We start from the raw sequence: 21,678 nt of genomic DNA on the forward strand, positions 1-21,678 counted from the left end.
CTTCCACTGCTTTTCCAGGCTATAGCAGGGAGCTGGATTGGAAGTGGAGCAGCTGGGACTCAAACCGGCGCCTGTATGGGACGCCGGCACTGCAGGCAGTGGCCCTACCTGCTACGCCAAAGAGCCGACCCCTGGCTTTTCATTCTTATACGTGTCTTACCTGGCCAATTAGATATAACCTCTTGGAAGGCAAAGATTGTCTTTCTGTTCCTTTAGGTTTCTCATAATTGCAGCAATCTGTGCCACAAGCTCACCTTCCGTCCTTTTGTAAATCATTAAAAGTATTTTGAGAAACCTAACATTCCAGGGCCCAGGCTGCATTTCCCTGTACACCGTACACATAGTAGCCAGTGCCATGCTGAGCAGAGTGGCCTCCAGCACAGAACACACATGAGCAATCCACTAGAAAGAGGTCTCCAGCCCCATGTGCCTTGGTGAGACCACTTTCCAGCGACACTGACCTAACCTGAAGGCATTTGTACCTCCCTACGAACTTCTTAAGAAGCCCATCATAAAAAGGAAACTAGAATTAGAATTGATTCCTCACTTTACCCAAAAAAGACATTGGGATAATGCTTCAAAACTCTTCACATAGGGAAGTTATAGGGATCAAAATGGAGTCACTTATGTCAAACTCTAACAAAGTAAAGCTAGGAGGCCAAGACAGAAGAGCCTTCTTATACTCTCTGCCTCTGCTGGGAACTGCTATGGTTTGGATATGGTCTGTCCTCCAAGGATTCTTGTGTGGAAAGACTGATCCCCATTGTGGTGATGTGAAGAGGTGGGGCCCGGTGCTTATTAATTAAGTCACTGAGAGTGTACCCTTTGGAGGAATTGATGCAGTATTCAGGGGACCCTGGCTAGTTCTTCTGAGAGAATCAGATCCAGCTTCCTAATGCGTCAGGGAGGCAACAAATGCTGACTCAAGCACTTGGGATTGGGTTCATGGGGACACTCAGATGGAATTCCTGGCTCCAGGCTTTGGCCTGGCCCAGCCTCAGTGGTTACAGGCATTTGGGGGCGAACCAATGGACAGAAGGTCCACCTTTTTTGTCTCTCCCATTCTGTCATTCTGCATTTCAAATAAAATAAAGCAGACCATTTATCTATTTACATGCTATTATTATATCATTTATAGTAAGTTTTAAAAAGCATAAGATTGTATTCATTTTTGAAATGGAAATTGTATTTCTATGAGGAAGCAAACAGCAGCCTGGCCCCTGAATCACTCCCTACTTTCATCTCATCTTCGTGCTTATGCTACCACTGTTGGGATGTCATTTGGCATTAGGTTCACCAGACTCGGACCAATGCCCGTGCCATGCCCTTGAGCTCCAACACTGTTAGCTAAAAAAACCTCTTTTTCTTATAAAGTACAGAGTCTCAGGTATTTTGTTATAACAAAAGAAAAGGAACTAGGACAGAAATTATGCAAAGAATTCCCCAAAGCTGTGGTAGTCCAAGTAAGTCAACTGCTGTACTCCAGAGGAATGAGTTGCACAAGGACACTTGCGTAACCACGCCGTGTCTACTGATGAGTTAACATCACCATCTACAACAAGTCGTTCTAATCAGTGGTCTTTGCTCCAAGACAGCTTATGAGGACTTCCCCTTTTTTGGTTTTGAAAGCTTTCCCTTTGCCTAAACCCCCTTGGATGGACCTGTGGTCTGTCATAGCATACAGACCATACACTGCAATCCCTTGTTCTTCCTAATCTTAGCTTTACATCCTCTCCGCTACTCGTTTTACATCCACACACCCCAGTCACCTCCCGAGTCAAACCTCCATTGTCATCCCTCATGATCACAAGATTCTGTTCATCCCCTGATTTAACTGAAGCTAAAAGCCCCTTCCCCTGAGATGCTTCCACTATACCCTCTTCAACATCAGATGTGCCATCTGCCAAACCCTCCATGCCCTCGGCCTCTTTCTCAATGTTTTCTTCACCACATCTCAGAAATATGCCAATGGGTCTAACCAGAAATTGAAACTGCTTTCCATCAAAACCCTCTCAAGAGGTGGCTGTTTTTTCTCTTCCCATGCCCTACATGCTACAGAGTCTAGGGGTAGAATGGGTGTCTTTCATTATCCCCACTGCTGCTGACAGATAATTCTCTCTTGATCAAAAACCCCTAGCTTTTCTAGAAGTGCATGCTTGCAGACTAGACCACCCTCTACTCCCCAAGGCAAGCACCTGCGACCTCTCTGATCACTCCTCTTCCTCAGCACATGTTAGTGCCTGGTTCACTCACTGGCTCCCTTTCTATTCAACTCCTTCAGTCATTCTTGGTGGTTTAACATCCACACGAAATGTGTGTCTAGCACCCTCACCTCCTCCTGACTGGCCTGCTCACTTCCAGTGCTCTCCACCTCATACATCTCAGCCCATCTGCCCCTCTCTCCTCATCCCATGCTGCCATCTTGTTGTCAATAGCTGAAGGATCCCTGAAATCATTTCCAGCATCCTGATCACCAAAGACTTCCTCCTTAGCCAACTACCCACTTCTAATAATTCTTCAACCCCTTGGATGCCTCCAGTTCAGAAATTCTAGCCGTAGTTGTCTGTCTCTGTCAGGGAACCAGTGAGGAGAAGCTGACCATTCAAAAGGGCTTAACAGCAGAGAATTCAATCAAGGGTCTTGTCACCAAGTGTTGAGGTGGATTCGTTCTGAGAGGAGGAGCGTGGTGGGGGCAAGAGGCACGGAGTCACCACACAGACCCTGGGAGCCCGGTGAAAGCAGGCCAGAGGTGAGCAGCCTGCAGACTCAATTATTTCAGTTGGTACAGCAGCTTATATAGCCAAGGCAGCCAGTCTGGTCAAGGGGTGGTCTATGCCCTAACCAATTACAGCCTGTTGCCAAGCAGCTTCCAAAGCCATCCAATCACAGCCTGTTGCCTGGCAGGCTCCTCTGCCAGCAGCCATCTTGGCATGGCCTTCTTATTTCACCACAACCAAGAAACCGGCAAATTGAGGGAACCAACCAGAGATGGGAAAGTGGGAAGCCTTTACTACCAATGGCCTAAAGGGGTAGGGGAGAGAATGAGATCTCTGGAGCCTAGTAAGGGATGGAACGGTAAGAGAGGGCTGCCTGCCCAGGGCCATGGCCACAGAACACAGCCACAGCCCAAACCATGGTAAGGCAAGAAGGGGTCCCTGGAGAATAAATCCCCCAAACTCTCTGATTTGCAGCCAGTTCCACTGCAGCTGGGAGTCGAGGACATGGGAGCCCCAGTGATGCAGTCTACAGACATTTACTTTTTCACAGTAGAAAAAGGTGGGTCCTTAGGCTGAATGGTGATGGGGTATGACCATTCCCTCATGTCCTAGCTTCATCACCCTGCCCTCACTTGTACACATTCTCAACACCCTTGCTCTCTGCCACACTGGCCAGGCAAAACCCAACTCGGCCTTCCACACACCTCTACCCAAGCAGGAAGTTGTGACTGTAGAAAATTATGTGCCTCTTCTTGCTAGTTTCACTTCACATTTAGGTTCACAAATTACCAGTGGTCCCTGCCATCTGACTGCATTTTCTTTTTCTTTTTTTTTTTTTTTTTTTTTTTACCCAGTATGCTGGCGCTGCAAGGCGGAGGATTAGCCTAATGAGCTGCGGCGCTGGCCGTTACTATATTTTCTAATTCATTCACTATCACCCCACCACCATCATGACTTTAGCACATTCTCTCCTCAAGCACCATCATACTCCCCACTCCCACTGATTTAATATTTTACAAGAAAACAGAAGCCATCGGAAGAGAACAACCTCATGTTGATATTATCACACTTGCTTTCCCTCCAGATACTGCGGCAGTCCCATTTTGTCACTGTGGATGCTCAGCTGTGCACCAGCACCACCCCAACTCACCTAGTCACAGCCTTTGCTTCTTAAAGTGTCTCCTGCAGTCTCTCTCTCTCTCTCCCTCTCTCTCTCACACACAAACACAGTTCAGCCCCATCAACATGCAAAAGTGTCATATCTCATCCCAAAAGAAAAGCAAAGCCCGTTCCTAAGCCTCTTTTCAGTCAATTGTTGTCCATTTCTCTGCCTCCTCTTACCAGAACATCCCACAAGGGAGTTGCTTGCACCCATACCTCTATCTTGCCACTCACCATTTGCTCTGAACCCATTCCAGTCAGCCATTTGTTTCAACCACTCCAAAGAAGTCACCCTCATCAAGGTCACTAATGACCTGCACACCTGTCAGGGTCCTAACAGGTGCAAGTGGCATATTTAAACTGGGTCATTCAGAAAAATGTTCATAAAAGGACTCTAACTTATGAGAAAAGTAATGAATTATAAGGGATAATGCAATCCCCTGAAGCTGTTAGCAATGGGGCACCTGAAGTGTGCATTTGGTACAACAGTTAGATGGCCACTTGGGATGCCCACATGCTTTATCAGAGTTCCTGGTTTGAGTCCCAGTTCCTCCACTTCCAAAACAGTTTCCTGCTAATATGTACCCTGGAAGGCAGCAGGTGATGGCCCAAATCATTCAGTCTCTGCCACCCACATGGGAGACCTGGGTTGAGTTCCAGTCTCCCCAAATGCCTGGTCCTAGCTATTCAGGCATTTGGAGAGTGAAACAGAATGGAAAATCTCTCTGTCTCTGTCTCTGTCTCTCTCTCTCACACACACACATACACACACACATACACACACAATCTGCCATTCGAATAAAACAAAAAAAAATTTTTTTTTTGAAGAGGAACAATGGAGTGCCTGAAAGACAAGAGGCAGGAGTTGTTACCAGATCCCAAAAAAGAGCTGTGAAGACAGGGCCTCCTGATACAAGAGGGACTTTCTGGGCAGGGTACAGGAGTGCGAGGTGGGAGCTCCAGTGCCTGACTGAGCACAGCAGCGGCCCAGGGACTCACCATCTCGCCCAGTGTGGGACTCTCTGTGGGCAGAGTTTGTGTTGAGTCTCCCACTGGGGCGGCTGAAACCTTCTTAGCTGTTCCTCAGCCTGACGCTCTTCCTGCCTTCCTTGCTTTCACAAGTGTGAGACCTATCTTGTGGTCTGAAGTCTTTCCCTGCTGATTCTTCCCACTTTCCTTTTTCACAAGCGTTATCACCAATCAATCTCTTCTAACTCTGTCTTGACCATCAGTTTCCTGGACAGCCCAACCGGAGACAACCACACAACCTCCATCTTGCCAAGAGCTCTGGTTGACCATCACATTTAAGTCATTGAAAGAACACCTGTGGGTGTTTCTCATAAAGTAGTAAAAAACAAAATAATTGAAAGGACAAACATGAGTTTAACAACTGAATTTCCTAGATGCAACTATGCATTTTCTAAATGACCCAGAACATTTTCATTGTGCCTGCAGTGACTTTTTAAAAACACCTGTCCCATTGGAAATTGCTTATTCTGTATCTTCCGTTCCAGGTCTATGTTTCAAGAACAGAGACTAAGTCTGTCTTGTTTACAGTGATATGCTTTGTAGTCAGTATTTACTAGGTGCACTGTAAGTTCTCCTTAAATACAAGGGTACTTCAAACTGTTCCTGGAAAATGGAATTGGAAAATAAATTTGTTTTGACGCAAAAATTGTGAAATCAATGCAGAGTTTTTTCATAATACACATTGCCCATGAATTTTTTGAAGACCTTGTATCTTTAAAATGAGCAAATTTGTAGAGTCGTATTTCAATTCACTTTTATATTTGTTTTTCAGGTTTCCTTCTAGTCCTTGTGAAGTCTTTATTTTTTTCAACAAATATTGAGCACTAAAAGCTTGACAATATAGTGCAAACTACCAGAAGGTACAAAGATGAGAAGACTCCCAATTCCTGAGGGGCACTAGTTGATTGGGAAGATAGACTTAAAATAGTTAAAATACAGTATGATAATTGCTAAAATGATATAAATATACAGCTGAATCAATATAGGCCAACATGTAAGAACTAAAACTGTAAAACTCTTAGAAAAAAGCACAGGAATGAATGATCTTGAGCTACACGATGATTTCTTAGACCAGACCCCAGAAACAATGAGAAAAAGAAGACAGTTAAGTTAGACTCCACCAAATCTAAAAACTTTTGTGCTTCAAAAGACATCATCAACTAAAAAGATAACAGACTAGGAGAAAAGATTTTCAGATCATATATCTGATAAGAAACTGGTATCTAGAATTCTTTTTTAAACCCTTAAAACTCCATAAATTTTTAAAAAATAACTCAGAAAATGGTTAAGAATTTGAGTAAATATTTTCCAAAGAAGATAAACAAAGGGCTAGAAAGTACATGGAAGTATGTAATTTTCAGATCACATATTTGCTAAGAGATTGGTAGCTAGAATGTATTTTTTTAAACCCTTAAAACACTGTAAATTTTTTAAAATAACTCAACTCAGAAAATGGTTAGGGATTTGAATAAACATTTTTCCAAAGAAGATAAACAAATAGCTAGAAAGTACATGAAGTGGCTACTAGTCAACACTATCAATCATCTGGGAAATGCAAATCAAAGTCAAAGAAACTACTTCTTAGTCACCAAGACAGAGAAGAAAGACAGAAAATAACAAGTATGGACAATGTTGTAAAGAAACTGGAACACTTGTAAATTGCTGGTAGGGTTGTAAATCGGTACAGCCACTTGAGAAACTAATCTTTAACTTCTTCAAAAGGCTAAAATTGCTTATGACCAACAATTCCACTGTTAGAATACACCCTAAAGTATTGAAAACAGGTGTTCAAACAAAAACTTTATATATATGTTCACGGAACATTACAGCAGTCAAGAGGCAGAAACAACCCAAAAGTGCATCTACTTATGAGTGGCCATAAAACAGAATACTGATACATATCACAACAAAGAGGGAGCTCAGAAATATTGTCTTAAGTGAAAACAGCCATAAAAGAAAGACTATGATCTTATTTACATGAAATGTCCAGAACAGGTAAATAGAGAGGGACAGAAAACAGATCAAAATCGATTGACTGCCAAGAGTGCAGGGAAATGACTGATAATGATAAAATGATAAAAATGTCCTAAAATTAGATTATCGTGGTTGTAAAATGTTGTAAATACACTCCAAAACCACTGAACTGTACATTTTAAATAGGTGAACTATGATACAAATTATATCTCAATAAAGCTCGCCTTTAAAAAAAAACAGTTGACTCATAAGGGACAAATGGCTTAGGTCAACCTGAGAATTTAGTGGTTTCAAAGAGGTCACATGTAAATGAGACCTGAGGGAAGAATAGGCATCTTCTGGGTACATGAGAGGAGAGAACATTCCAGAAAGCAGCAGCAGGCAGGCACAAAGGCAGGGAGAGCAGGGGAAGCAAGCGCGGCGTGGTGTGTACCGTGTGAGTGCTCGGTGAGCTGCTGTTACAGAGATGGGAGCCTACAGTAGCAAGGCTGGAGATTGCTTGGACAGGCAGGAACCAGATCAGAAAAGGCTACTTAGTTATGCTAGCTTTCCAGGAAGGAAAAGGGAAACCAGTGAAAAAAATGTGGATCCTGTGAAAAGCATCACTCTGGTCTGAAAATTTGAAAGTGATTTGGAGGGAAATAAAACTAGCGATTGCCTGGAAAAGAGGAAAATAACAATAGTGACCTGGAACTAAATGTATGGAGCCCTAACTTTCTGCTATTCAGTCATCTCACATAAGTGTGGAAGTCTGCACTTCCATTGTCTCCACTTTGTAGCCAGTGGCTTGCTCCTTCATCTCCTCAGCTCTTCAGGAAAATGTCACTTCCTTGTGCCTCCCCTATTCCCCCTGATTTGTATTTCCCCTGAAACCTCAACTCATTTTAACATATTTCATTTTTTTAAAATCTTGTTCAAAGACTCTCTCCCCATGGGGCAGGTGTTGTGGTGCAGTGAGATAAGCCACTGCTTGGGACACCTTCATCTCATATCTCAGTGTCTGGGATTTGCTTCCAGTCCAGCTTCTGGCTAATGTGCCCTCCAGGAGGCAGCAAGTAATGGCTCAAGTACTTTGGTCCTTGCCAACCACGTGGGAGATCCAACTGGAGACCCTGGCTCCTGGCTTCACCTTGTCCATCTCTGGCTATTGCAGGCATTTGAGGAGTGAACCAGATGGAAGATCAAGCTCGCTCTCTCTTTCTCGCTCACTTTACCTTTCCTGTAGCTAAAAATAATTTTTTTAGAAAAACCGTAAGAAGAAAACCCGTATTCTTAAACCACTAAATGATTCCACCGGAGTTGTAACAACATCCTAGGCAAGAGATGAGACTCCCCTAGGGCTGTGGAAGTGTGAAGCAGGGAAGGGTTGGGATCACCTGGTTGTAGTGATGGACCAGCTGTGGAAAGATGCCCAAAGGGCCCCGTGTGCGATGACTTTGGCTTCTAGGTTTGGCAAATGGGTAAACAGTGGTGCAATGTATCAGGAAAGGAATTAGTGAGGACTCCTGGTTCAGGCAGAAGGATGAACGGGAACATCGAATCCACAGTCCCACTTTACCATCTCCCTGGATTACTAAAAAATCGCCGTTAATATAAAGTATGAAGCAAGTAAACCCAAACTGACCCCATCATCTTCAGCCTGATGCCCGGTGGAGCGTGCGGATTGGGATGGACAGGCGGGACTCGGATAGAGGCAGTTTTCTGTTTGCTTTTTAAAGCTAGTGCAAACTGAGGAGGAAAAAGCCCCCAAGAGTGCTGAAACTAACCCTGAGGTGACTCTGGAGGCCGAAGCTAACCTGGAGAAAGCGCTCTGCGTGTTGTGTAGACGGGCCACAGAAGTACTTTGGGGATCATCTGGACGTCAGGCAGCGGATCACAGAACGGGCCGTCATCAGCGTGTCAGCAGGCTTCTGCAGGCAAGCCCGTGACGGCAGGAGGGCGGGAAGGCGTGCTTGCGGGCGTGCGCACACAGCGCGCGGCCGCCCTCGGACCCGCAGCGCTCTCGGGGGGCTCGCGCCCCAAACAACTCCCAACCCCCGGCCTGGCGCGGGCAGGGAGCATCGCTTGGCTTCGCTCCTACCGGCCTCCGGTCCCCAGGTGGCGCTGTGGGCCCTCAAAGGGCGGCCGCAGCACGCGAGAGCGTCGTCTCCCTGCTGCGCATGCTCGCCCCCGCTGCGGGCTCGCTTTTTTTTTTTTTTTTTTTCTTTTCTTTTTTTTTTTTTTTTTTTCCGGGCGGCCCCGGCGGCTGCGTACTGGTTGTGGGATGGGAAGTGAAGCCCCAGCGAGCGGCTGCGGCGGGGCTGTGAGAAGCGGCCAAGGAGAGGCGGCGGCGGCGGCAGTGAGTCGGTGAGCAGCTGGGAAGAGCGGAGCACCTGCAGGCACGGGCGGCGGCCCCACCATGGCGATCCGCAAGAAGAGCTCCAAGAGCCCCCCGGTCCTGAGCCACGAATTCATCCTGCAGAATCACGCGGACATCGTCTCTTGTGTGGCGATGGTCTTCCTGCTGGGGCTCATGTTCGAGGTGAGCCCGCCCCGCGCCCCCCAACCGCCCGCCCTGCGCGGGGCCCAGGCTGCCCGCCCCGGCCCCTGTGGTCGGGGACCCCGCAGGGGGCTCGGGCCGGGGGCAGGGGGAGTGAGGCGCGGCCCCCCGGCGGCCCCCGAGGGTGCGGGCCTTCCCTGCACCGCGCCGGCGGCGGAGCCCGCTCACGGCCGGCCGCGGGGATGCCGAGCCCCCGCGGGCCTCGCCGCCCGGCCCGAGGGGCGCCGGGGGGCCGCCGCGTCGCCCCCGCCGGCCCTACCCCGCCGCCGCCCCCTCCCGCCGGCCGCGCCGCGCAGTTCCTGGTTCCCGCGAAGGGTTACGTGGCAGCCGGCGAGGGGCCGGCGGGCGGGGGCGGCCCCTGCGCGCCGAGCTGGCCCGGGCCGGGTGGGCGGACTTGGGGGGGTGGCCCGCCGTGGCCGCCCGGGGCGTCCCGGGGGCCGGAGCTCGGCAGAGGCGGAGGCGCGCCGGCCCCGAGGCCGCAGGCCCCGAGTGACAGGGGCGCCCCGGGAGGACCGAGCTGGGGGCGAGGCGGGCGTCTTCGCTGGCTGCTCTGAGGGGCGGCGGCCGCCGGGCACCGGCACCCCGGAAGGCGCGCTGGGCTCGGTGCTCCCCTCTTCCACCGATGTTCTTCCCGGAGAGTTCAGCGAACTTTCTGCTCCGTAAATGGAGGTGCGGAACGGCAGCGCCAGGCAGCCTCGGTTCTTGAAGCCGGAGAGGATGAGACTGTCAGGAGTGTGTAAATTCTCTTCCCACAGCTCTCGGGTTTTGATGACTGACTTAACAGCTGTTGAATGCGGGTAATAAATTTTGCAAGGTGGAACGTGTAACCGCCTACTCCCCCGCTCCCCACTACACACACCCATTCCTTTTCTTTTCCCTTTTTAATTCTTCTCTGGAGCCCTTACGTCACATCAGATGTACTGTTTTACGTACTTATTCTGTCTCCTCCTTCCTGGCTTGTAGCCTTAGCGAAGGCAGATTTACATATATATGTGTGTGTATATATATATACACACACACACACACACACATATATGCTTCTTTTCAGTACCTAGACTAGTGCCTGGGGCATAGGACGTGGTTAAGAAATGAGTGAAATGAAAAGTCTTTTCTTAAGGAAAACCCATGGGACGAGACTGCCAGTGACCAAAAGATGAATAATTTTTTTAAATGGCGCTCGTTGGGGCTTTTTAAACAGTGTTATAATTGGGCAGTACCTTACCTTATTTTCACTCCTCTTCAGCTGGGTTTTTCTGGATCTACGTATAGATACTTTTTATCCCTGTTAGTTTCGTATCTGTTGTTGAAACCGCGGCTGAAGGAGGCAGCGGGTGTAGATCATTGAAGGGAAGGCAGGAGGAAACTAACATGTGGCAAGCTTCATTGCAGGCTGGGCTTTGCTGCTTTACCTCCACGTGATCCGTGTCTGAGCCTTGATTTTTCCCTCATATGTAGGAATTACAGGTTTGACTATCCCATATCCAAAATGTTTGGAACCAGAATTTTTTCTGATTTCGGAATATTTGCGTAGATGTCACAGGATACACACTCTAAAATGCTAAAATCCACAACTTTTTGGGCATCATGTCAGTGTTCAGGTTTAACACTTGGGCAGATATTTGGTCTGGTGGCTAAGAAGCCAGCCCCTGCCTTGGAATGCCTGGTTGTAGCTCCTGACTCGTTTCCTGACGAATGAAGACCCTTGGAGGCACTGCAAGTGAAGGCTTAAGTAATTGGGTTCCTGTCACCCATGGGAGAGAACTGGATTAAGTTCCAGACTCCCAGCTTTGGCCCCTGCCATCGCTGGTGTTTGGGGAGTGAATCAGCAGATGGGAGCATTTGTGCTCATTTTGTTTTCTTTCTCTGCCTTCAAATTAAAGAAAAAAAATTTTTAATTTCAGATTTCCAAGTATTTCAGATTTTTTGATTAAGGAGGCCCGCCTGTAATATTTGTTGTACTGGTCTCCTCTGAGCCATTATTGCAAGGATCAGATAATATGGTGTGAAGAAGGCGTCTGACAGTTTACAAAGCATTTTGTGAATGGTAACCTTAAAAATAAAATGCTAAGCATTTTTACTCACTTTCTGAATTTGATGTTTCTGTATTCTTCCTGCTTTGATGACAAAAGTAGTACTTTTTGTATATGCAGTATTTTCACCACTTTGTGTAACTTGCCGTAACGCATCTCCACATGGTAAGAATTCCTGACTCTAAAAAGCAGGCTGGTGGGGGACAGTACTGTTGCCTGCAAGGCATATTTGCAGTGCTCTAAATGAAAGGTAATATAAATCAGATATTCTGATATTCAGAGATGGTATAACTTTGCTTTTATGTAAACTAACATTCTCTTGTCAGATTTCTAAGGAAAGTTCACCACCCAAACCTTGCCTCATAGGTTAAGGTTTTTTTTTAACTGAATAAATCTTTTCCTTTGTGTAAATCTGTAAAATTTGTGTATCTAGACACAATAAAAATTCTAACTAGAAGTTTTTAAAGTCAATTCACATGGGGATGGGAATGTGATATACGGAAGGGGGAAGTTTATGCAAGGTATTTAAGTTTTAAGAGTCTAAAGCTTGTTATCTACGTTTAGCAAAATATTGACTAGGTTAGCTTTGCTGTTTGACTTTCAAAATAATTACTGCTGAATCTTACAAGTTAACATAATTATAGAATTAGTTGTGCTGCAATAATAGAGAAGTTGATGTCTTGGCAAAGCTGCTGAGCTTTTTATGTAAGTGTATTGAAGAAATGTCAGGATTTATGGTGAAATCAACAAAGACATAACTGTAATTACTAGCCAAAAGGAAGAAGCAATATTGCTATACCAAAAACTACAGATTCTAAAGGGATCCATGTTAAAGTTAGGACTCTAACTGGATGATCCAGAACATAGGACTACCTAATCTGTAAAGTGGGGCCCATTAGGCTACTCTGAGAATTAGACTGGTCATATGTATAATGCCTAGTTCAATGTTGGGTTTATAAGAGTCATGCAGTAAGTAGTAGCTGATATTACTCCTCGGAACTTTGTCAAAGTTGGAAAATAGAAGACAGTGTTTTTATGTTATAGAAGAGCCCAGCAACATCTGAAAAGGTTATTTCTACTTAAAACGTTGATGAAGAAGAACACAGTTGATTGCTAGGAAATGTAAGAGTTGAATCTCCAGGGAACATTATATTATCAAAATTTACTTAGAGATTTTGAAACTATAGTTTATTATGGTATCTGTCCACTTGCTACAAATTATGGTCTGTGATTACTGGCTTGGCATTTGAGTTAGGAAAATTTTAATAGGCAGAAAACATAAGGATGCTTGGAAGGCTTTCTGAATGAGAATGAGGAAGAGGAGGGGAGAGTCAGGGATTCAGGAGAGTAATACTTCCTCTGGAAGGCCGAGATTCTCCAGTAAGCTGGTGGGGAGGTAGAATTTGATATCCAGAAGTGAGCATTGCCTTGCAGGAATTGGGTTCATGTAGAAGTATACCTTCCTCTTAACAAATACAGAATAGCTAACATACTCCTATAACAAGAGGAGCTACAGAGCTCCAACTGATGACCACTTAAAGATACAATGTGATACTCATGATACTGCATACAACACTGAATTAGATCATTAGATTGTGGTAACCTATATCTAAATAAATCTGATTTTTTCTTATAAATGGACAACAGTGATATAAATGCCCCCAGAGTGTCATAAACTGTTTTTACTTTTGAGTGTTTTATAAACTTCTGTAGCATATTTTCTAAACCATTGCATCTTACTATTAATTAATTATTGTTTTATGCTGGCTAGAATGTCAGACCCAAGAAGCTTGGAAAAAGCTAGGGGGCTGATTGCTGGTTTAATGTTTCCTTAAGCTTTTTGGAGGTATGCAGTTTGTATTTTTCCTTTGTATCCTGCTTAATGTTACATGCTAAACCAGCTGGAGGCCAGATTTTAATTTTATTTGGAAGCCTATCATAAATGTATAATCTAATTTTTGTTGCTTTTAGAATTTGATACTGAATTTATCTTTGAAGAATTTCACTTGTTTGTGAAGGACTCTAGCAGAAAGTTTCCTCAACTGTGATAGTGGTGACTTCATGTTGCAAAGTAGAAACAGGGATGTGGGGTGTGAGGGAGAATGTTTGTGCGTTTCTATATACAGTCTAAACAAAGACAAAAAGAGTAAGTGAATTTCAGTAGTCAAGTTTATTTATTTATTTATTTATTTTTGACAGAGTGGACAGTGAGAGAGAGACAGAGAGAAAGGTCTTCCTTTTGCCATTGGTTCACCCTCCAATGGCTGCTGCGGCCGGCGCACCGCGCTGATCCGATGGCAGGAGCCAGGTGCTTCTCCTGGTCTCCCATGGGGTGCAGGGCCCAAGGACTTGGGCCATCCTCCACTGCACTCCCTGGCCACAGCAGAGAGCTGGCCTGGCCATCCTCCACTGCACTCCCTGGCCACAGCAGAGAGCTGGCCTGGAAGAGGGGCAACCGGGACAGGATCGGTGCCCCGACCGAGACCAGAACCCGGTGTGCCGGCGCCGCAAGGCGGAGGATTAGCCTAGTGAGCCACGGCACCGGCCAGTAGTCAACTTTATTAAAAATAATAACATGGAAGTAGCATTGCCATAGAAACTCAGGCCATCATTTGAATCCTTGTGATTGACCCGAATTTTAACAGTAGCCTTACTAGCCTTTACTGTTCAATTGACGCTTCGGTATACCTATTCAGCTACTCCAGGGTTCATATCCTAGACTTCATCATACAGGTCTAATTTATTTCCAGATCCTGAGTTCCAGGGAGTTGAGCCACAACCTACATTTTGTTTGCCTCTTTCATTCTACTCCTCGTATGCCAGTGTTCTCCTTAGTTCATTGTTTTAGGGTGCTGTGGACCCCTTTCCTTTTCTCCAGTGCTTTGCTTTGCTTCCTCAGGCTTTGCTGTGCCACAGTGGTCTTCCGTTATCTGCAGGGGATATGTTCCGAGACCCCCAGTGGATACCTAAAACTGCGAATGGTACCAAGCCCTTTATATAATGTACCTGCATACCCATCATAGACTTTAATTTAAAAATTAGTCCCAGTAGAAGATTAACTATCACGATAACAAATATAATAATAAAATAGAACCGTTATAACAAAGTACTACAATACAAGTTACGTGAGTGTGGTCTCTGAAAGCATTTTACTGTAGCGCATTCACCCTTCTTGTGATGATGTAAGATGACACTGTGCCTACGTGAGGAGATGAAGGGAGGTGAGTGGTGTAGGCATCATGGCTGCCCTGTAAGGGTTGCTTGTAGAAGCACAGCCATTACAACTGAGTGACTCCTGGGCAGGTAGCACATATGGCCCAGGTATCCTGGACAGAGGGATGATTAACACCTGGGGTGAGAGGACACATTTCATCACACTGCTTAGAGTGGCATGCAGTTTTAAACTTGCAAATTGTTCATTTTATGGAATTTTCCATGTACTGTTTTCAGATTACAGCAACTGAATCTGAAAAGTGAAACCATGGGGCAAGGGGGAGACTGCATGTCTGGCTTTTCTGTGACCTCACATCACAGATGGCTGAGGGTTAGCAGACAGAGTCAGAGCCTTGTGCTGAGAGACAGCGTACGCACTGGTAGTTCTAACATGAGAAGTTAGTAACAGCCAGTGATCTTTTTACTCCCCTGCCAGCTCCCTTCCCTACAGGAGTTACATGCATACTTATCCTTCCTTATTATGCCTAATGGATGAAATTCCATTTTCCTTCCAGGGAAAACAGTGTTTCAGAGGTGGATTTCTTTACTTTCCTGCTCTTTGAATTTACTTATCTATCTCATCTCCCTAATCTGAGATTTAAAAAAAGGGGGGGGCTCCGAAATCAGACTTTTGAGTGCCTGTGTGACACAACAAGTGGAATGTTGCCCACCTGATCCTGTGATGGCTCATCAAAGATGCTGTATAAAATTACTTTCAGGCCATTTCCATAAGCTGTATATGAAACAAATGCATTTCTGTTTTGATTTGAGTCATCCCCAAGATGCCTCAATATGTATATGCAAATATTCCAAAATCCAAGAAAATCTAAAATTCTGGTCCCAAGCATTCTGGGTAAGGGATACTTATTCAACCTATACTACCTTTTTCCTAGTCTAAAAAAGCAACATCGTTCAGGGGTATTCTATCCTTAAAATTTCATTCCCTACCATGTCCTTCCATCCATCATCACCTTTTTATTCGGTATGTGTCATTTCTCCCTTTTTCCTGGCATTTTTCCTATTGCCCCAGCACAAACTCAATCTCTTCCTCCTAAAAATAGCACAGATCTTGGCCTGGCATCTACCTGATACCACTTTGTCCCTCTTAGGTTGTTGTTCTTGTTTGTTTGTTTTTTGACAGGCAGAGTGGACAGTGAGAGAGAGAGAGAAAGGTCTTCCTTTTTGCCGTTGGTTCACCCTCCAATGGCTGCTGCGGCCAGCGCATCGTGCTGATCCGAAGCCAGGAGCCAGGTGCTTCTCCTGGTCTCCCATGCGGGTGCAGGGCCCAAGCACTTGGGCCATCCTCCACTGCCTTCCCGGGCCATAGCAGAGAGCTGGCCTGGAAGAGGGGCAACCGGGATAGAATCCGGCGCCCCAACCGGGACTAGAACCCGCTGTGCCAGCGCCACAAGGCGGAGGATTAGCCTGTTAAGCCACGGCACCGGCTCCTTTTAGGTTCTTGTTTTTTGGTTTTTTAAACTTTTTTTCACATTTTCCATGAACAATTATTTCTGTATTTATTTTACTTATTTGGAAGGTAGAACAACAGACAGACAATCTCAGTTTATAAATTAGACCTGTATGATAAAGTCCAGGATATGAACCCTGGAGTGGCCGAACTGAGGTATATTGAAGCATCAGTTGAACAGAGAGACATCTGCCAGTTTGTTCCCCAAATGGCTGTAACAGCCAGGTCTGGGCCAGGTCAAAGCAGGGAACTCCATCTGTGTCTCCTACAAGGGTGGCAGGGACCCAAGTACTTGAGCCATCTTCCACTGTTTTCCCAGGTGCATTAGCAGGGAGCTGGATTGGAAGCAAAGCAGCAGGGACTTGAACCAGAGCTCCCGTATTAGATGCTGGCATCGTAAGCGTTGGCTTCACCTGCTGCACCCTGCCTCTTAGGTCTCTCAGTCTACTGTGGTGTCACGTCTGCTGTTACTACTTCACTGGAATCACTCAGGCTGTGACCACTGACGACTTCTTAGAATAGCCAGTCTGTTGCTCTCTGCCTGCCACATCTCTTTTGAATCTTTGACTTTATTAACTGTACCTTTTGGAACCTTCCCCTCTCGGCTTCTGAGATGCCAGGCTCTCTTCATTCTCTTTCCATGTCTCTGACCATTTTTTCCTTAGTTTTGAGGACTTGAAGCTTTGGCTTTTCTCTGCTGATTCAACAGGTGTGATGCTTTCTTGTGAATGCTCTGCCCTTCAGAATATGATTTATGAACTTGCACAGTTCAGCTGCTGTCTGAGCCTTCCAAATCTCTGTCTAAGCTGGGCTCTCCCTCCTGAGTTCTAGACCTAAATTTTAGCTGCCCTGTTCTTTCTTCCTGCACATCATAGAAATCTCAGGTAGTTTGTCTGAAACTCAAATTTCTTCCCTTTTGGCCTAAAACCTGCTATTCACTAGTATTCTACATTTTTTTAATGGTGTTACTTTTTACCTAATTGTTTAAGCTACAAGCATCCATAAATCATTTTTTTGCCCCTTCTTGCTTTCCAAGCCTTATTCTGCCTCAGAAGTGCCTCTCTGTCCCATCACCACTTGCCTCAGTCAAACCTTTTTATCTTTCATGTGGTCTTCTGCAAAAAATGTTATATTTGGCTTGCATGCTCACTCCAATTTGAATTTGTCTAGTATTTCTTTATTCATTAACATTGATCAGTCACCTAACATATGGCAAGCTTCTTGCCAGGCTGTGGTCCCAGCTTTTATGGACCTTACTTTCAAGTGGATGTGGCAAAAATTACAAATGCAGTCAGGCCAGAGTATGTCTTTGGAAGAAAGGAATGCTGTTCTCTGAGGTGCTCTAATGAAGGAAATGACCTACTCTAGAAAGATGAGGCTTCCTTGAAAAGGTGTGACCGACTCGAGTGAAGGGTAGGAGGAACTGCAGGGGCAAGGGAGCAGGCAGAAGTGGTCTAAGGGGAGGGCAGAGGACAAGGGGAAGAGTCCAAACAGAAAGAATTGTGTAAGCCACATGATCCTAGAAAGATGGGAATCCAGTAAAGGAGTTTTGGCAGTAAAGTGGGCCGTGTAGTAACAAGGCAGAAGATCATTGTGGTTGCTGTGCAGAGAATGGACCCAAGGGGGCTTGAGGAACCCCTTGGTGAAACACAGCCAGCAGTCTTTCTAAAAGACAAAAATAAACTTCCCCTTCCTAGTGTTCTCCAGTGGCACTAAAATAAAATCTACACTACATAACTCAACAGTGTCCTTCCTAGCATCCTATAATGTGTCTACATTTTTCCACCACACCCTGGTGTGCACCCTAGGCCTAGGCTTGAGTTTATGGCTACTTGATCTTTGCACCTTTTTTTTTTTTTTTTTTTTTTTTTTGAGATTTATTTATTTAGGGACTGGCATTGTGGCATAACCTGTTGAGCTGCCCACTGCAACATTGGCATCCCATATGGGAGCCTGGTTCAAGTCCTGGCTGCTCCACTTCCAACCCAACTCCCTGCCAGTGCACCTTGGAAACAGCAGAGGATGGCTCAAGTGCTTGGGCCCCTGCACCCACATGGGAGACCCCAAAGAAGCTCCTGACTTCAGATCAGCCAACTCCAGCCGTTGTGGCCATTTGGGGAGTGAAACAGCGGATGGGAAATATCTCTCTGTCTCTCCCTCCCTCTCTCTCTGTAACTCTGCCTCAAATAAAGTGAATCTTAAAAAAAAAAAAAATTACTTATTTAAAAGAGGGAGAGAGAGGGAAACAAACAGATCTGGCCGCAATGGCTGGGACTGGGCCAGGTCAAAGTCAGGAGTTAGGAGCTTCCTAGGGTCTCCCACATGGGTGCAGGGACCCAAGCATTTGGGCCATCTGCTACTGCTTTCCCAGTCACATGAGCAGAGAGCTGGATTATAAGTGGAGCAACCAGGGCATGAACGAGTGCCCATATGGGATGCCAGTGTCACAGGCACTTTACCTGGTCCGCCACAACAGTTGGCACCGATTGACCTTCGCACTTTCTATGTCTCCAGGCATGTGCTACTCACCTCATTCTCCGTTTTGTGCCTGGAGAACCTCTGTTTTCCAACAAGACATGGCTCCAGCACCACCTCACTTGAGAAGCCTTTCAAAAACAAGAGTATCACCATTGATCCTGAGTTCTCATAGCATAAGTTATTGGCACTAATTGTACCACGTTTCAGTGTGTTGCCCTCTCTGGGCAGGGCGGGGGCGCTGCTGAGCTGCTTGTCATCCAGGGTTGTTTCTTCTGTCTCATTTTATCCTTTCCTGTCTGGCACTGTGCCTGGTGGCCTACAGCTGTTAGGCAGTGCTATTTTCTGTTGTGACTTTTACCAAAAGTTAGTCCGTAAGACATTTCCTAACAACTTCATGCCATGAAGGCGAGATCGACACGTACACACAAACCAGAGTTCCACTTTCCTCATTTAATTGGCCTTTTGTTCTATTAATTTTCAATTTTTCTTGGTAGGAACTTTGTGTTCAGTGTTTAGATAGGTCTAGAGTAGAGTCAATATATGCCAAACCATTGTCAATGGAACAGCAGGAAGGTATTTCTTGTGAGATCTTAAAAGTTAAGGATGAATTATACAATCTCATCTAAATGCAGCCAAGTACTCTGGAAAGAAAAAGAATTCTCTGATAAATTTTGCTAACTCCCAAGCTTCTGTGATCAGGAATTCTCACTGTGCCTGACAGGAGCACCCATACTTTTGATTCTTAGATCTGGGGGCAGCTGATAATATCTTTGCCTCTGGTCTCCTTATTTGAGGGAGGGCCACGTATTGACTTGATCTTTTTCTTTCTTTCTAGATAACAGCAAAGGCTTCTATTATTTTTGTTACTCTTCAGTACAATGTGACCCTCCCTGCAACAGGTAGGTACTTTTTGTCAAGAATTTCCTATTTTAAGTAGTTCAGTTGAACAGACTTGGCAATATACACAAACCCCAGACTCTGCATTAATCTTCACAGATCTCATCCATGATCAGGCTGAACATTATTTTGTAATGCAACTCCAGATGCTTTTAGTTGACTTCATCCTACATGTTATATGAACATCAATTTTACATATTTAGTGTTTATTATGTTTTTGTCCATGGACTTTAAATTCCATCAAAGAACCTTTTGTTGTCTTCTCTGCCCTCTGATCTTTTCATAAGAAAATTCTGGGGGCCGGTGTTGTGGTGTAGCTGATAAAGCTGCCATCTACAGTGCCGAATTCCCATATTGGTGCTGGTTTGAGTCCAGCTGCTTTATATCCAATCCAGCTCCCTGTTAACGCAGCTGGGGAAGCAGCTAGAAGATGACCCAAGTGCTTGGGCCCCTGCCACTCACATGGGAGACCTGGATAAAGCTCCTGGCTCCTGGCTTTGGCTTGGCCCAATCTTGGCTGTTGTGGCCGTTTGGAGAGTGAACCAGCATACAGAATATCTCTCTTCCTCTCTAAATAAATATTTTTTTTAAAAGAAAATTCTGCGAATATATATCTTTGATTTATTTAAAGTATCATTGTTAAGTCAGACCTTCTAAAAACAATATTCAAGTTCAGTTTTTCTGACTTGTAAGTTATAATCTGACCTTATAATGACCCTTTGGAACTTATTTTCACTCTTTGTTGTGAAAAAATTTTATTAGAGAATGTTTTTTGATTAGAGAGAATATTAGGAAGCTTAAGGAATTATCTGGTAATAGCATACAAACCGCATTTTTAGATTTTATTTAAAATTTTTTTTTCTCAGTCATGCTGTACGAAAATCAGATTGTTTTGGGGAGGTAATTATACTTGAATATGATGATAAGATTAACCAGCATGGGTAAGAGATGCGGTATTTGATTAATGAAATATTAACATATTCAGGCAGTAAACCTGCCCACAGGTTTTTATTTCAAATGTAATGTGAGTTTTTGTTCAGCTCGGTATAGTTTTATAAATATTTGTTACTGATTTTGATATCAGGTTGCTAAAAATTATTATGCTGTCAAGGCTTTTAATTTATCAGAAACACAGAGAGAGAGGAAGAAGGAGGGAGCTCTCCCATCCATCTATTGGTTCACTCCCCAAATGCCCACACAACTAGAGCTGGACCAGGCTGAAGCCAGGAACTCAGTCTGGGTCTCCCACATGGGTGGCAGGGATCTAACTGTTTGCACCAACAACTGCTGCTCCCCTAGGGTGCACGTTAGCAGGAAGCTGGAATCTGGAGCATAACTGGGACTCAAACCTTGGCACTCTAACGAAGCAGCCCTCCCAAGCAGCTTCCTAACTGCTGTGCCAAATACCCACCCCACTCTCCTAAAATTTGAATATGCCAGGGGTTTTACCTAAGTGAGTCCCATCAATACAGAGTTTGAGACAATATATGGCAGCAATTCAGAAGTATTTGATTAAGACTTATTTTGAAAAATTGAAGCACTTGCAAGGATTAAAAATAATTTTAAGTAATAGATGCCCCATCCCTACAGCCTCTCTCAAAACTAAATCAGATACAGTCAAGTCAGCTATTCCATCTGAATCAAAATTTAGTATCTAATTTGAAAAAGAGATGGAAAATTTCAAAGGTTCTTTGGAAAGATAGGCAAATAGGCTAAGTATAATTTTATCAATGTAACCTATAACCCTGGGATAATATCAGTTTATAGAGTGTACCTCCCCTCACCTGTTTTTTGGTCTTTGATGGCTGTAACTAACATGTGTCAAGTCTTTGTAAGTAATTTCTGAAGTTTTAGATTTCTAGATAGTCTCTTCCTCGATTTCCATTGCCCCCTAAGACTCAAGATGTCTAAGAGCAAATTATAATGTTTGTATATAACTTTTTTATTAGGTTAGTTTTCTTTTGTTTGTTTCCATAACTATGTTGTGCTTAGTGCTGTTTTTATAATCTTATGTATATTTTTGTGTATGTGTGTCCTTTTTGGCCTTCAGAAGAACAAGCTGCTGAATCAGCATCCCTTTATTACTATGGTATCAAAGATTTGGCTACAGTTTTCTTCTACATGCTAGTGGCGATAATTATTCATGCCATAATTCAAGAGTATGTGTTGGAT

General features: G+C 44.7%; 1 protein-coding gene and 1 long non-coding RNA gene across 7 annotated transcripts in view; one reads left to right on the plus strand and one right to left on the minus strand.

Annotated features, from left to right (window-relative positions):
- The window catches only part of LOC133757693 (uncharacterized), a 67,198-nt gene extending 58,131 nt beyond the window's left edge, over positions 1-9,067 (minus strand). Inside the window, exon 1 of one of the 3 annotated variants that reach the window (XR_009865716.1) lies at positions 8,678-9,067. This is a non-coding gene — a long non-coding RNA (uncharacterized LOC133757693). Of the gene's footprint in view, positions 1-8,505 lie in introns of all 3 variants that reach the window. The other 2 variants (XR_009865717.1, XR_009865715.1) reach the window with 2 other exon arrangements.
- A 27-nt stretch (positions 9,068-9,094) lies between these two features.
- The window catches only part of TRAM1 (translocation associated membrane protein 1), a 41,142-nt gene continuing 28,558 nt past the window's right edge, over positions 9,095-21,678 (plus strand). For 2 of the 4 annotated variants that reach the window (XM_062188367.1, XM_062188369.1), the window contains exons 1-3: positions 9,095-9,402; positions 19,445-19,508; positions 21,557-21,678. In XM_062188367.1, coding sequence (XP_062044351.1) covers positions 9,280-9,402; positions 19,445-19,508; positions 21,557-21,678 — 309 coding nt within the window. In that variant the 5' untranslated portion in view covers positions 9,095-9,279. The remainder of the gene's footprint in view (positions 9,403-19,444; positions 19,509-21,556) is intronic. The other 2 variants (XM_062188368.1, XM_062188370.1) reach the window with 1 other exon arrangement.

Source organism: Lepus europaeus, chromosome 4 (assembly GCF_033115175.1).
Source record: "Lepus europaeus isolate LE1 chromosome 4, mLepTim1.pri, whole genome shotgun sequence".
NCBI classification, from domain to species: Eukaryota; Metazoa; Chordata; class Mammalia; order Lagomorpha; family Leporidae; genus Lepus; species Lepus europaeus.